At 40.1% G+C, this 16,549-nt stretch overlaps 1 protein-coding gene and 1 long non-coding RNA gene across 3 annotated transcripts in view; one reads left to right on the top strand and one right to left on the bottom strand.

Annotated features, from left to right (window-relative positions):
• SGCD (sarcoglycan delta) overlaps window positions 1-16,549 on the top strand; it is a 419,219-nt gene that overhangs the window by 292,665 nt on the left and 110,005 nt on the right. The window contains exon 6 of the mRNA XM_082453954.1: window positions 16,162-16,234. Coding sequence (XP_082310080.1) covers window positions 16,162-16,234 — 73 coding nt within the window. The remainder of the gene's footprint in view (window positions 1-16,161; window positions 16,235-16,549) is intronic.
• LOC309656967 overlaps window positions 428-16,549 on the bottom strand; it is a 95,549-nt gene continuing 79,427 nt past the window's right edge. For both annotated transcript variants that reach the window (XR_014261634.1, XR_014261635.1), the window contains exon 3: window positions 428-15,184. This is a non-coding gene — a long non-coding RNA (uncharacterized lncRNA). The remainder of the gene's footprint in view (window positions 15,185-16,549) is intronic.

The following is a 16,549-nucleotide window of genomic DNA, read 5'->3' as shown; positions in this document are numbered from 1 at the left end:
GAGGGCAAAACACACTCAATGAACCATCTCACAAGATAGAGGGAAATGAGTGCTCAACCCAGATATCAGGTGTGCATTATGGAAGCACAAAAGAAGGAGAAATTAGTGATAACTGAGAGAGGACCGGGGAAAGCTTCATCATGGAGATGGCATTTGAGCTGGGTCTTAAAGGGTGTGATACACTGAAAAGGAAAGAAAAGTACTTTCTGGCTGAGAACATCATGAGTGAAGGCAAGGGAATGGGAGAATGCAACCCCATGCAGCAATCCATGAAAAGATACTTCAGTATAGTATGAAGGTACAGTAACAGTGGTTTCCAACTTTTGGTCCTTTGGTTTATAGCAAAAAAAGATCTAGGTGAAGAGTCTGACCCTCTCAAAGGGTCAGTTTGCTTCTCCCTCATCGGTCTTGGGTAAAATAGTATTGAATCTTAGACAGGGGTAACAGGATCCTCATAAGGTGCCTCAAACAAATAATAAGTAGGGACTTGACAGTTGCTGGTGGCTTAGTGGTCTGGGGCAACATATCTGAAATTCTATTGGTCTTCGTCTCACGGGAGGGAGATGGCTCTTACAACTCCAGATATGATGTTGATATTCAGGTAGAAAGAAGAGTGGAACCAGCTGCATCTGTACCTTCCTATTAGGACAGAAAGCTTGCCCAATACCCCACCCTAGTAGACTTCTACTACATCTCATTAGACAAAATCGTGTCATGGCCACCCCTAGCTTCAAGGGAGTCTGGGAGAGTGATTATTTAGCTGGGCATTTTGCTTTCATGAAATACTGGTATTTTGTTGGCAGGGGAAAACGGGTGTTGATAAAGTAACACGCTGGCCGTACTAGTGATAAAGTCAGTGGATGGGTTAAAGTCACATGGTCAAAATTACCATGTGAGTCACCTGTATAGTGTGTCCATTTTGAGGCTTGCTTTCATAGTAAGATTGTATTCTGAAGTTTAATCAGTCAAATGTTTTAATGCTTTCAGATGTTCAGCACTTTCATTAAGATTTCAACTTCCTGGTTTTGCTTTTCAACTCCTCATCCTTTCCATCACCTGAAAATGACTCTATAAGTTTCTCCAACTATTTTTTAGACAGTGTTTCTTCATCGTCCTCAGTTAGTGTTTCAATTTCCTTCTCCATAGGAAAGCATCACCCCCAATCCACTTGGCAACAGGAACAAAGTGTTCTACTTCTTTTTCAATGACCAGGAAACCCTTAAAATCATGTACACGTTGTTTTCTTAGATCTCACAGGCATCCATTGACTCTCTGAGTCGTGATTGGTCTCACACTGTGAGAGACCCTTGAGAACTGAGATCTGGACAGAGGAAGCAGTGTGTTCAAGTCTCCTTTCTTACCCTTACTTCCAAGTGGAAGGGCAGGCTTTCCTTAGCTTGGTCACACAGTTCATATCCGTTCTCTCCCTTTCTCCCCTCACTGTTGGCCTGATTGTGGCTACCGGTCCCACAGAGACCTGGAGGTGACTATGAGTGGAATGCCACATTCATCCCATTCATGGGACACACAGTACGTCATTTCTGAGAGCCAAGGAATCTCTCTTATGCCCAGCTCTGCGTTTCATGTCAAGAAGGCTTCTCAGCCTGTTGCTGATGTTCTGTTGTTCATGTACTGTCCTAACTCAGAGGTTGCTTTATTCTGGTGTTCCGTCAATGTAATACAAAACCAGTGAGTTGAGATTATTTGTTTTATCGTGTGGTTTTATTTACTGTCAAGAATAATGTAGTCATAAGAAACTGAAATGAGGTTGCTTGCTGCTTGGATGCTCTCTTTTATTTTTTCCAGTTTTGGCTTAATGATACACCAAGCATGAGTTCTGGTCTGTTGGTTTCTAGAGTAGAGTTTGTATAATTAAACTACTTGTCTCTTCATATCTTACCAGAATATTTTTGTACATGAATCTTAAATTGCTCTGCGGGTTCACATTCTACACAATTATTTAAAGTGTGCACCTTGATGGAATGGTCGGTTCAATTACACTGTTAGAATACTTGAAAGGAAACACATCTTATTTTCTTCTTCTCCATTGTTAAGATTCAAATTATTCAAAGATTTTTTTTGTCATTCTGGCCTTCTATCATTGTCATCGACATCATCTTTTCTAATACATAATAATAGATAGATAGATAGATAGATAGATCTGCCATTGAGAAGACTGGTGCCCCTATCAATTTTGGTTACTAACCATAGCTGGGTCTTCAATATCTAATATCCAATATCTAATACTCAACTGTCTTACTGTACTTCTCTTGTCACCAAGTGGGAACTCTTGCTATAACCATTTCTCCACATCCCACTTTCTCCTCTGCCCACGAGCCCACCTCCAGCTCTTCATAGAATGGCTCCTATGATGTAAATGACCTCCATATTGCTAGATTCCATGGACATTTTAATTCCTCTTCTTAACTCTAAGTACCAATTAAGCATGTACATAACTCCTCCCACCTTCTTGGAATACTTGTCACTCCTGACTTCCTATGTTACACCATTTCTGGTCTTCTTTCTGTCTCTCTAGCCACTTCTTTTCAGTTTCCTTTGATGGCTTATCCTCCCATACCCAAACTTTAAATGTCGGAATCCCTTAAAATTCTGACCTTGGCTGTCTGTTGATATCACTGTAACCATTTCTTGGATAATTTCACATATTCTCTTGGTTTCCATGATCATCTGTATCCCAGTGATTTTAAGTTTATATACCAGTGGTTTAGAACTCTACCTTGAGCAATATACCTGTACATCCAGTTGCCTCCATAAGCATCTTAATCTGGGAACTCCATAGATACCTTAAATTCAACAGAGCCAAAATTAAACTTGTCCCCCCCACCCCCTGCAACCAAAACCTGGACATCTCTTACTCATCCACCCCTCATATCAGTAAGTTCTTTTAATTCTACCACCTCAATCACTCTCACGTTCATCCTTCCCATTTTTTTCACTGTAAGTTCTTTAGTCTAGGCCATCATCATTTCTCACATGACCTACTGAAATAGCCATCTAACTGATTTCTATGCATTTGCTCTTGACCTCCTATAATGCATTCTACAGAGTATACTGGCATACCTTGGAGATAGTATGGGTTCAGTTCCAAACCACCACAATAAAGCGAATCTTGCTATAAAGCAAGTCACACGAATTTTTTTGTTTCCCAGTGCATATAAAAGTTATGTTTACAGGACACTGTAGTCTTTTAAGTGTGCAATAGCATTACTATGTCAACAAAAAACAGTATACTTACCTAAATTTAAAAAATACTTTATTGCTAAAAAAAAATGCTGACCATCATCTGAGCCTTCATTGAGTCGTAGTCTTTCTCCTGATAGTAGCCATCAGCATTGAGGCAAGACCCTCTGGCTCATCGGGGTGGTGGTGGATGAAGGCTGGCGTGGCTGAGGCGATTTCTTAAAATAAGACAACAGTGAAGTGTGCCTCATCAATGGACTCTTCCTTTCGTGAAGGATTTCTCTGTAGCATGCAGTGCTGTTTGATAGCATGTTATCCACAGTAGAACTTTTTCAAAATTGGGGTCAATCCTCTAAAATCCTGCCACTGCTTTATCAACTAAGTTTGTGTAATATTCTAAATCCTCTGTTGTCATTTCAACCATCTTCACAGCATCTTCACCAGGAGCAGATCTCATCTCAAGAAACCACTTTCTTTGCTCATCCGTAAGAAGCAACTCCTCATCCGTTAAAGTTTTATCATGAGATTGCAGCAATTCAGTCACGTCTTCCAGCTCCACTTCTAATTCTGGTTCTCTTAATATTTCCCCTACATCTGCAGTGACTCCCTCCACTGAAGTCTTGAACCCTTCATCCATGAGAGTTAGAATCAACTTCTTCCAAATTCCTGTAAATACTGATATTTTTACCTCTTCCCATGAACGATGAATGTTCTTAATGGCATCTAGAATGGCAAATTCTTTCCAGAGGTTTTCAGTTTACTTTGCTCAGATCCATCAGAGGAATCACTATCTATGGCAGCTATAGCCTTATGAAATGTATTTCTTAAGTGATAAGACTCGAAAGTCGAAATTACTCCTTGTTCCAGGGGCCACAGAAGGGATGTTGTGTCAGCAGGCATGAAAACAAGATAAATCTCATTGTACATCTTCATCAGAGCTCTTGGGTGACCAGGTGCATTGTCAATAAGCAGTAATATTTTGAAAGGAATATTTTTTTCTGAGGAGTAAGTCTCACCAGTGAACTTAAAATATTCAGTACACCATGTTATAAACAGATATACTATCATCCAGGCTTTGTTGTTCCATTTATAGAACACAGGCAGAGTAGATTTAGCATAATTCTTAAGAGCCCTAAAATTTTAAGAATGAGAAATGCGCAATGGCTTCAGCTTAAAGTCACCAGCTGCATTTACCCCTAAGAGAGTCAGCCTGTCCCTTAAGCTTTGAAGTCAGGTGTTGACTTCTCCTCTCCAGCTGTGAAAGTCCTAGATAGCATCTTCCAATATAAGGCTGTTTCATTTACACTGAAAATCTGTCATCTAATGTAGCCACCTTCATGAATTATCTTAGCTAGATCTTCTGGATAACTTGCTGCAGCTTCTACATCAGCACTTGCTGCTTCACCTTGCACTTCTATGTTGTGGAGATGGCTTCTTTCCTTAAACCTCATGAACCAACCTCTGCCAACTTCAAACTTTTCTTTCCAACTTCATAACCTCTTTCAGCCTTCATAGGCTTGAAGAGAATTAGGGCCTTTCTCTGGAATAGTCTTTGGTTTAAGGGAATGTTGTGACTGCTTTGGTCTTCTCTCCAGAGCACTAGAACTTTCTCCATATCAGCAATAAGGCTGTTTAACTTTCTTATCATTCGCGTGTTCACTAGAGTAACATTTTTAATTTCCTTCAATAATTTTTCCCTTGCATTCACAACTTGGCTAACTGTTTGACACAAGAGGCCCAGCTTTCAGCCTGTCTTGGCTTTTGCCTTGCCTTCCTCACTAAGCTTAATCATTTCTAGCTTTTGATTTAAAGTAAGAGATGTGCGACTCTTCCTTTCACTTAAACCCTTAGAGGCCATTGTGGGGCTATTAATTGGCCTAATTTCAATACTTTTGTATCTCAGGAATTAGGGAGGCCCAAGGAGAGAGAGAGACAAGGGAACAGCCGGTCGGTGGAGCAGTCAGAACACACATAACATTTAACAATTGAGTTCGCCATCTTATATGGGCATGGTTTGTGGAGCTCCTAAACACTGATAATAGTAACATCAAAAATCACTGAACACGGATCACCATAACAAACATAATAATAATGAAAAAGTGAGGAATGTTGTGAGAATTACCAAAATGTGACACAGAGACACGAAGTGAGCAAATGCCGTTAGACAAACGGCACCAGCAATAGACTTGCTCAACAGAGGACTGCTACAAACCTTCAATTTGTGGAAAATGTAATATCGGTGAAGTTCAATAAAGTAAAGCACGATAAAATGAGGTATGCCTGTAGTCAGGCCCTATAGCTATTGGAATTACAGACACTCAACAAGCAGTGGCTTAAACAAATCAGAAGTTTATTTTTATTACGTAATAATAATTCTGGATGTAGGCTGTCCAGAGCTGTCGCAGCAGGTCAGCGACAGCAGAAAGCGACCAGATTCCTTCTATCTAACAGTATCTTAGATAGAATATCAGCTATCCAACTGTAAAAACTCCTCTCAAATTGTAACACGGCCTCCATGCCCTACATGACCTTGCCCCTCGCCCTCACCAATCTCATTTTACCACCGTCTTGCTCCGCCCACTCAGGCTACGCTGATCTTATCATTACTCCTTGAAAGCGGCATCCTCCCTCTTGTCTCCGGGCCTTCGTACATGTCCTCCTTCCAGATGTGCTCTGTCCACCCGCCTCCACCTCAGCTGTCTCTCTGCCTGCCTAATTCCTCTTCCTTCTTCGTTTCCCCAGGAAGCCTTCGCAGATCCTTCCATACTATGGCAAGCCTCCCACTCGATGCTCCGTCAGCTCCCTGTCCTACTTCCGAGTATTTACATCAGTGTTGCTCACCCTTTTTTCCAGTATCACTCTTCTAAGGAATCATTTCAGTCCTTTTTCTCCCTAATTGCACCCATCCAATGGAATTTTAGTGTCATAGATACTGTATATCTATTTATGTATATTTGTGCTTTATACATGAATGGATTAAGATTTATTCTGCCCTCCAAAACCAATTTTTGTACCTTTGGGGGCTACATTACCCTCATTGAGAATGCATGGTTTATGATAATTTTTATCAAAAATCAATTTAAATTTGTTCTCGAATATCTTTCTGTCTAGCTATAATAAACCTGCATAAGGGCAGAGATCAGAGCTTCAAACTGAATATTGCCTTAGCATTGTGCCATGCACATAGTAGGTAATTGTTAAATATTTATAGACAACAAATATTTTAACACTTGGAATGGCTGTAGATTTTATGTTTTTTGATCCCTTAAGGAGGAAAGTCTGAACCTGTTTTCCCCACCAACCCATTTATGGAGTAGGCCCTCCATAAATATTTGTTGAATGAATTATCTGTACTTTGAGGTTAGGCGAATCTGTCCTAGTTCCTAAAAAGAAAATAATTCATACGTATCCTAGAAACAACTTGTAATGACTACAAATGTTTTGCGTTAACAGTTTATTAAATGCCACCAGCAGCCAGGGAGACACGAGGGGATTAAGTTACTTCAAGTGACTTTTTCCAATCAAAGTTACTGTCTTGCATCTGTCTGTTGCTCATGTGTGGGGATGGCTTTCAGAAATTGACAGCCCCCTTCAAAGTGGTTAATCCTGAAATAAGTGGAACCTCTGCAACCTCACTGATTACTCAGTTCACTTTAAACTGTTGATTAAACATAACCCAACTCCCTCCTTGAAAAGAATTTTTCACTGCATAAGAGTATTAAGAGAAAGTCAAAAGTTCACATTAGGAGTTAAATCCAAAAGCACTGTTTCTGTGGAAAATTCTGAGGAATTTTCTGTGATCATTTCTCTCACAATTCACTTATACCTACCTTGGATAATGTGCTGTAGAGGAGATTAGTTTTCAGGAAAATGGGTCTCACTCAGATATCATAGAATGTTTAAGTATCAAAGTGTAACCATGTCAGGAGCCTAGACTTACAGAGGCAAAAATCATTACCTCATGTACTTTAGAAAGATTTTAAGCAATAGGAGACATATGAACTGTGTTCTGCTAAAACATTGGAGTAACCAGAAAATTATCTTTCACAGAAGACAATGTTCATTATTCATAGAATTATTACATTATTCATAGTGTTTTTTAAAAAATGCTTGTAAACACTGTGAGAGACTTAAAAATTTTCTTTGTCATGTTGCCTGTACCTTCACAGGAAAAATATAGCTGGATTCATAGCGGCTTCTTGTATTAAGTAAAGGCAATTTCAACTGAAATTAAAATATCAAATGTCAAAGAAGCTAGATTTTATTGGAGAAGTGTAAGGTTGCCGTGGGCACAGCTGGCTTTGGGTGTTAATCACTTGGCTTTGACCTCAATTTCAGATCTTCCCATGGGCCCTGTGGTCATTCTCTGTCTCCCTCTTGTCCAGCACATCACTAGATCCCATTGGTTTTCCTCTTAACATATTTCCTAACCCACCTGCACTTCTCCGTCCTGGCTGCCAGTTCTTTAGTCCAAGCTGTCATCATGTCTCCTCTGCTTCGCCTCATTTACCTTTGCCCTCTTCAAGTGTCTTTTCCACGATACAGTGTCTCAGACAGCTCAGGCTGCTGAAACAGATACCACAGACTGGGTAGCTTAAACAGCAGACATTTATTTCTCACTCTTCTGGAGACTGGGAGGTCTGAGATCAGGGCACCAGCATGGTTTACTTCTGGTGAAGGTTACAGTTGGAGCATGTGACTTTTAGGGGGACACAAATATGCAGACCATAACATGCAGCCACAGTAATCTTTGAAAAATGCCAGTTTGCTCGGGTCTGCTTAATACCCTCACTGTGGAACTTCCCTGGGAGTCCAGTGGGTACGACTCCGTTCTTCCACTGCAGGGGGCGTGGGTTTGATCCCTGGTGAGGGAACTAAGATCCCGCATGCCATGTGGCACGGCCAAAAAAGAAAAAAACCTTCACCGTCGCTCTGCATTACCTGGGCCAACCCACCTCTCCAGTCTCATCCCACACTGCTCGCCCTTGCTAAATATGGTCTGGCCACACCAATCTTCTTTACTGACCTCAGCTTCCCAACCCTGCCACATTTGCATAATCTCTTCTACCGTTCCTTCCCCCTCTTAACTAGGTTGTTCCTAATCACTTAACAAATATCAGCAAAACTTCACTTTTTCAGGGAAACATACCTGACAGACCAATCTATGACCCCAAGTTTTATACTTTCAAAGACATGTTTGATTTTCCTTTCAAGTCCATATCACCATTTGTCACTATTGTATGTTATTTCTGAGTTTATTTAATTACTGATTCTTTGAACTAGCCAGTGTACCCTACTGGAGAGTACTACAGTCTACTGGTCTATAAGCTCCATGTCTCTCTGGTTCACCTCTACAGTCCCCTGCTCAATACGTATTTGTTAAATACATTTAACTTTGGGTTTATCAAACCTACCATGCTCCTCTCCTGGTCCATTGGGTTCATCCAACCAGGTTATCTGGAGGTTCCTAAAACATCAGGGCTGGAGGTGGCCTCATGGACCATCTAATCCCCACCCCCACTTTGTACAACAAATGAGGAAATAAGACCTGAGGGCAAATGGCCAACAGTCAGCTATAAGCTTATGTAAAATCAGCGCTAAAACTCAGATCTTTGGTTTCCCAGTTCTCTGATATTTCAGGAAATTGAATCATTCTTTCTCCCATTTTCTTTTCTTTAACATCTTTGTTGAAGTATAATTGCTTTACATTGTTGTGTTAGTTTCTGCTGTATAACAAAGTGAATCAGCTATACGTATACGTATATCCCCACATCTCCTCCCTCTTGCGTCTCCCTCCCACCCTCCCCATCCCACCCCTCTAGGTGGTCACAAAGCACCGAGCTGATCTCCCTGTGCTATGCGGCTGCTTCCCACTAGCTATCTATTTTACATTTGGTAGTGTATATATATCAATGCTACTCTCTCACTTCGTCCCAGCTTACCCTTACCCCTCCTTGTGTCCTCAAGTCCATTCTCTACATCTGCGTCTTTATTCCTGTCCTGCCCCTAGGTTCTTCAGAACCAATTTTTTTTTTTTTAGATTCCATATATATGTGTTAGCATACAGTATTTGTTTTTCTCTTTCTGACTTACTTCACTCTATATGACAAACTCTAGGTCCATCCACCTCACTACAAATAACTCAATTTCGTTTCTTTTTATGGCAGAGTAATATTCCATTGTATATATGTGCCACATCTTCTTTATCCATTCATCTGTTGATGGGCACTTAGGTTGCTTCTCCCATTTTCTTATCACCATTTTTTAGATTGACATCCTTTCTCTGTTTTATAATCTAATATTGGTATGAAAATAGAGCCTTATCAAGTAAAATATGGTTGTTATTAAGGACTGTCATTCAGGATATATCTACCCAAGCAACAGGAATTGGAAAACTTAGAACGTTGACTTCAAACAGTGGTCATCAGATATTTTAACTCACATGTGGAACCTGTTAAACATTTTAGCTCCATGGTTTTAACCTAAAGATGATTTTTAGTCTATTTTCATTTATATAAAAGCATTCATCATAATTATGCCCATGTTAATGAATGTATGTCTAGAAAGAATTTACCAGAGCAAACTCCATTAAGCTAGTTTAATTCCTTCATCAATTTTCTACAGTACTCTTAAACCATGTCTGCCCTTTTTAAAAGCTTTTCTTGAAATTAGTGTCTGTAAGAGTAGTTCTTTTCTGTGTACAACAAAGATTTGATTTATCATAAATTTCTTAAACTCCAGTGTTACTAATTATAACTTCTATCATGGTAATTTTTTCTTTTGTGTCTTATGTTTCTCTCAAGTCCAATTTTCCTATATCATAATTTGCAGATCTAAATTTTTCTTCCAGTATTTAGTCCATGGCTATTTTCAACAGGTACAGATTTAGGCACTTTAATGTTTCTTATTTTTATACAATTGAATTTCCCCAGATCAATGAAGAGTTACAAACCAGGTTTTTGGGTTTTTTAGTTATTCTCATCTACAGTAAATTTTGTTCTTCACCATTTTTTCTCTTATAAGGTTTATTTTCTGGTGATTATTTCTACCAGTTAATTGTAGTTTGAATTGGACAAACGTCTGTCTGCTTTTATTTGCTTCTTCCTTAAACACTGAGAACATTTTTAACATTTTCCTTTGATATCCCAGGGTTGCTCTGTTTTCCTGGTAGGGAATGGAGGTGGCTAAAGATAGTCTTCTGTTTAGATTAGATTGTTACCTTATGAAATTTTAAATTTGGGGAGAAAACACTTTAGCTCTGACACTTCTCATCCCACCCCTCATTTTACAGTGAAGCAAATCAAGGGCCAGAGAGAGTTATGTGATTTGCCCAACATCACAGAGATAGGACTGGATTTCAGGGCTCTTGACATCCAGGACACTCTGAGGGAAAAGCATGACCAAACTGACCTCCGAACTTGAGCATACTTTCTAGAGAGGAGAAACTGACTTTTTTGTTACTATGGCAACAAAGTGCATTAGAGATTTTTTTGACGAGTTTACTTCGTACCTGTGCTAGTAGGAAAAAAGAGCCATTGAGCTGATCTTTATGATGATTCAAAACACTTTAGAAAGATCCTGTCACACGCTTTATAAGTTCCTGATTGATTGTGTGGAATTAAGTTACTGGGCAGAGAACCAGCTAATGGAAACACATTGATGAAATCATTTCTGAGGGACATTAAACGGAACTGAAAGTAAAGCTGAAATGGCTTTATGGATTTTTTCACCCCACCTGTTTATGAACATTTATTGCCAGTAAATTAGATCGTGTCAAAAGAAGGAATCGGTAGGCATGGCTTTAATAGAAACCTTTTTGAAATAATAAAATTGAGAATAATTTATTATCTAAGAGTGGAGAGAGGCTGGGATGGGGGAATTCATCCTGATGGATGACTGTCCACTCTGCAGCTTCTGGGAAAGTGAAAAATGGTGTGGAAATCAGAAATCTGTTAGGACTTGGAAAGAAATGGTCTTCTTGAAATGTATTAATATCTCATTTCATTGCACACGGGAATTATTTTTAGAAGACGAGTGATAGGGGATTTAGCAGGTGTTACTTGAGACTATGAACATGGGTATTCGTTCATGTTTCATAAAAATCTGAGCAAGTAGAGAGTTACTTAATCTGCTGAGTGAGGGTCTAGAGTAGGGTCAAGGGCATCAGTTTCAGAGCTGAAATGCTTTAGTTCAAATCCTGGCTCCCCCTCTTCACTGTGTGACCATAGAAAAATTTCTTGACTTCTGTGAATCTCACATTCCACAACCGTAATAACAGAAGTTAATAGTCCCTCCCTCACAGGGTTATTCTCATGATCAAATGAAGACAGTTTCAATAGTTTCTACTTTGTAGTAAGTGCTTTTAAAATGTTATTTTTTAAGAGTCATAGAGGACCCAAATAAGAGGAGGAAAGAATAGGGTTCATGAACATTTTAGTACTAGTAGTAGTATTTTATTAATTGTCATTTGATGATTGCTATGTACCAGAGATCTCATTTAGTCTCCAAGATCCCTGGGAGATGAGGGTACTACCCATATCTCTTTCTTTCAGAGAAGGAAACTGAGCGTCAGAGAGATTCATGCCCAAGGTCACTCAGCTACTGAGAGATTTTGATAAGTTCCCCTGAGAAGTCACATGCATGTGTCTGTCCTCCAGTATGTATGGGACATGTGGACCCGTGTGGCCGAAGTCCAGCAAAAAATCAAAGGGCATCTGGTTGGATGATGGAAGCTAAAGGAGCATGAGTGTCTTGCCCTTCACTTTCATCCACAACCAGAGCCTGTCAGTTACCCATCTCCTCCACCTGTCAGAGCCCATCCCCTCTGGATTTTGCTCGCTTGCCATTTAATGAGTGCCACATTGGCCTGGCACTGAGAAAACAAGGCACTAGGGCGCTGGGGCTAAATGTGGGTTCTTTAGTCAGATGCCTGGATGTGAATCTCAGCTCTAGTGCCCACTGTCCATAGGACCATGAGCCCCACATGTCTTTAGCCCCAGTTCTCTTATCTATAGGATAAGCAGGTTCCTTGGTCTGGGAAAGAGAACATAAGCCTTCTGATCTTATTCTACTTTAGAGAGATATTTCTGTTCAGCCCAAATAGCATTCCTTTATAAGCATACTCCTTTATTTTAGTGGTATAGTTAAAATGCACCGGGGTGTGATTTTAGACATTCATTTAATATGTGAGGTATGAGGAGTTTTATAGCAGTAAATTAGTACTCCCATAAAAGTGATAGTACTAGTTGAATTGAGTCCAGGAGGAGTCTTGGGAACCTAAAGTCGAATCTGGTTATATTCTATATAAGACCTTGCCCCTGCCCACACAGAGCTTACTATCTAGTTGAAGAGATAAGATGAATGTCTGCGAGGTAAATCCCAAATAGTGTGTGCTCAGTGACTAATGAGTGTATGTAGTCATCTTACAAGTATTTGTTGAGTGCCTGCGCTGTGCTAGACAACAAGGATAGGACAGAGAGCAAGACACACTCAGCCAGGAGCACAGCAAATGCGCTTGAAGGTCAGAGAGCTGAGGATCCAAGCTCAGGTGTTCAAAGGAGACCATGTTCTTTCCACAAACACAGATAGTGAGCATCTGTAATGTGCTGGATGACCTTATTGTCACCCTTTTTCCCCCTTGGCCTTGCTTTCAAAGGGTGGCAGAGCTCAGCGCCCCCCCGCTGCAGTAGAGCAGTTCCCTCTTGAGCCTAGTATAGCCAGAAGTAAGAAGTAAAGTAGCAGATGAAGTTTTGTCATTGTATCTGACAAATAAACAGGCTCAGTACAGAGTTTGGATGGGATAAAGAAAATGGCCCGAGCTTTTGAGGTTCATTTTTCATAAAAGCCGGTCATTCCTCATTTTTGGACAACTGGTCTGAATAAATGTAATCTATGTCCTACTGTGTGCACCTACTTGGTACAGTCACCAAAGTTGCAAAATAGATCTTCTTTGACTTCAAAGATCTTATAAAATGATGGAAAGAGTGGGCATGAGAAAGAGGTGAAACATTAAGTGTTACAGCATTCTAGAAACAATTCAAATAATGAAAGCTGTCCATGGGCCATACTCATTGCCATATGGGTGAGTCAAACAATTATGGCTGATTTGGAAAGAGGTAATGCTCTTTCTGTTGCAGCTTTCATGGAATTCTCGGTAGAGGTAGAGGAGATTTGAGCTGACACTAGGGAGTAGAGACAATGTAAATAAACAGAAATAACTCTCCTCTCCTTATTGAGATATATAATTGTTCCTTTAAATATGTAGATATAGATATTTTTAAATAGAGCTCAAATGGCTAAGAACCAAGCATCTCTAAGAATGTCAAAGAGAAGTCCCTGTTTAACTACAGTAGCAGCAGAAGGGAGTTGTTCAGTGACAGACAAGATGGCACTGAGAGATGGCTGAGGGCATGGTCTTGGGTTTCACACAGCTTAGAGCCACCTTCCGATGTGTCAGTCACTGTCCTGTGACTTCTGCAAGCCTGTGTTATTCACGTGGCAGCCTCCACAGTGCCTTCGACCTAGGTGCTCCTCAAAGGATCCCAAAGATGTTGGAGAGGGGAAATGGACATTCTGCAAAACCAAATGTAATACATATGTAACAAAAGCTACATTATAATTTGTAATCCACCCCATTCTTACTCAGTTACTGTATTAGAGTTCTCCAGAGAAACCGAACCAATAAGGTCTATACAGAGAAGGAGATTTATTGTAAGAAATTGGCTCACACAATTATAGAGGCTGAGAAATCCCACACTCAGCTGTCTGTTAAATGGGGACTTAGGAAGGCCAGTGGTGTAATTTAGTCTGAGTCCAAATGCCTGAAAACAAGGGGAGTCAATGGTGTTGATTCCAGTCTAGGTCTGCAGGCCTGAGAACCAGGACCATGGACAGCAGGAAAAGATCAATGTCCCAGCTCACAGGGTGAGGCAGGAAGGGAGGAATACTTCCTTCCTCCACTTTTTTGTTGTATTCAGGCCCTCATCTGATAGGATGATGCCCACTTACATTGGAGAGAGCAAACTGCTTTATTCAGCACACCTATTTAAATGCTAATCTCATCTGGAAACACCCTCACAGACACATCCAGAAATAATGTTTAGCCAAATATCTGGGCACCTTTTTTTTTTTATTTTTTTTATTTATTTATGGCTGTGCTGGGTCTTCGTTTCTGTGTGAGGGCTTTCTCCAGTTGCGGCCAGTGGGGGCCACTCTTCATCGCGGTGCGCGGGCCTCTCACTGTCGCGGCCTCTCCTGTTGCGGAGCACAGGCTCCAGACGTGCAGGCTCAGCAATTGTGGCTCACGGGCCTAGTCGCTCCGCAGCATGTGGGATCTTCCCAGACCAGGGCTCGAACCCGTGTCCCCTGCATTGGCAGGCAGATTCTCAACCACTGCGCCACCAGGGAAGCCCTAGGCACCTTTTGATCCTGTCAAGTTGACACATACAATTAACCATCACAGTTATCAAGAACACAGTAAAGTTTCAATCACTAGAGCAAAATAAATAATATATACTTAATAAAACAGTGAACATTCTTATGAAATTTACACCAAAAAATGTATTTAACGGGGCTATGAGTACATTTTGAAATGTACCTGTATATTTGAAATGATGTGATTTGGGATCTTGGAAAGTAGAAATGTCTACGGGCAGAGAAAGATCTTAAAGGTCCCCACATGGAGAGTCTCTATGCCAACTGGAACTGTCAGTTTTATGGGGTTGTTGCAGGGAATAAATGAGATGTATCTATGATGGTATCCAGCAATGTGGTAGTCACTCAAAAACGTTAGCTGAGAATAATAGTTATTATTCACCAGAATATTCTTTTAGTGACCATATATTATTTTAAGGCAGAAAAAAAATTCTGATTTTACTTACAGTGGTCTATTACTCATATCAAAAAGATTAAATATTTCCATAGTTGCTACAAAAGCCAGGAAATCAGTTCATTTTCCTAGAGTCATTAGTATGTTGGGAGAAACCTGGATTTGGAATAACAGTGGTTAGTAGAGGATTTCTAGACATTATAACAATGCAAGAGGATTCTAGAAATTCACACATGAATGCAAGATATTATTCCATCCCTTCTTACAGCATCAGAGAAGCACACTAAGCATATAAAAATAAACACCTTTACTTCAGGATACTGCCTGGCTAAGTTTAATTGAAAAACAAATATCCAGTGCAATTGTCTGTGATAAACTGAGGCTTAAATGATTTGAAGACACTTTGGGAGCAGACAAATTAGATAATCACAATCTTTACGGCTGGAAAGGTTCAGCTGATGTTGACAAGTTGTAAAGATAAAAGCTTATAGCAAAGTCAAGAGCTAAATGTCTAGATTGGGTCGGGGATCAATGTTAATACTCAAATTGTAAAAGCACTGAACTTCAAACGATCCCTCATAGTGTTCTAAGTTTTCAAGATTATCGTGTAAAACTTGATTTACAGAAAAACTTTGGCTGAATTGTCCTTAGGCAAATACCTTACAGTCTTACAGTATTCTCTACCATCTAAGCCATTTCTTAGATGTTGTACGTGTTATGTGATTTGTGCCCCATGCTGCAGTAACAGAATTTCAGCTGCTGGTTTTCAAAGCACTTCCAGTTGGGTGACTGTTAATAGTTTATGAGAGACATGAGTCAGACCATGCCATTTCTAGGCATCTTTTTTTTTTTTTTTTTTTTTTAAAGCCAACATGGAATTTGCCTCATGGCCTCACTCTGATCTCAGCAAGAACACATTCAAAAGAGTTCCTTGTTTTTTCAAAGTCTGTTTGCATAAATTGATTGAATGCTCTCCTAGCACGGAGACCTGCCTTAGAGCCAGGGGCAGAATAGCTGTGTATTGGGTTGTATAGAGGATTCGCTGCATTTAGCTGCATTCATTATGCTGACTGTGCCTCCCAGTGACACATCCAACTCTCCAACCTCTGTTTGCTTTTTTCTTTTGTTTACAGGAGCAGAGGGCACAGTGTTCCCTAAATCTATAGAGACACCTAATGTCAGGGCAGATCCCTTCAAGGAACTAAGGTAAACTTCTGGGTATGGTTTGCATTGATTAAGTGGCTCTTTGCTCTCTTTGTGCAACTGGTTGATGATCCATTTTCAGTATCTATGATGTAACAGTATCATGAGTATATGAACTGGGAGACGTGAGAAAGGATGTGAAGATAAGCTCCACCTAAGAGAAAATTTTCTCTGAGGACTTAACGTTGAAAGTTTGGAGGAAGTGGTTGCCAGTCTTGGAGTTGTGAGATTTAGGATTCATTCATTTGCGGTGTGTATTTCCTGATGTATTTTGTGGTACCAAAATCCTCTCCGGTTAGAGAACTAATCAGTAATTGG

This window comes from Balaenoptera physalus (assembly GCF_965194825.1).
Source record: "Balaenoptera physalus genome assembly, chromosome: 3".
Taxonomy (NCBI): Eukaryota; Metazoa; Chordata; class Mammalia; order Artiodactyla; family Balaenopteridae; genus Balaenoptera; species Balaenoptera physalus.
This window is presented reverse-complemented; position numbering and strand designations above follow the sequence as displayed.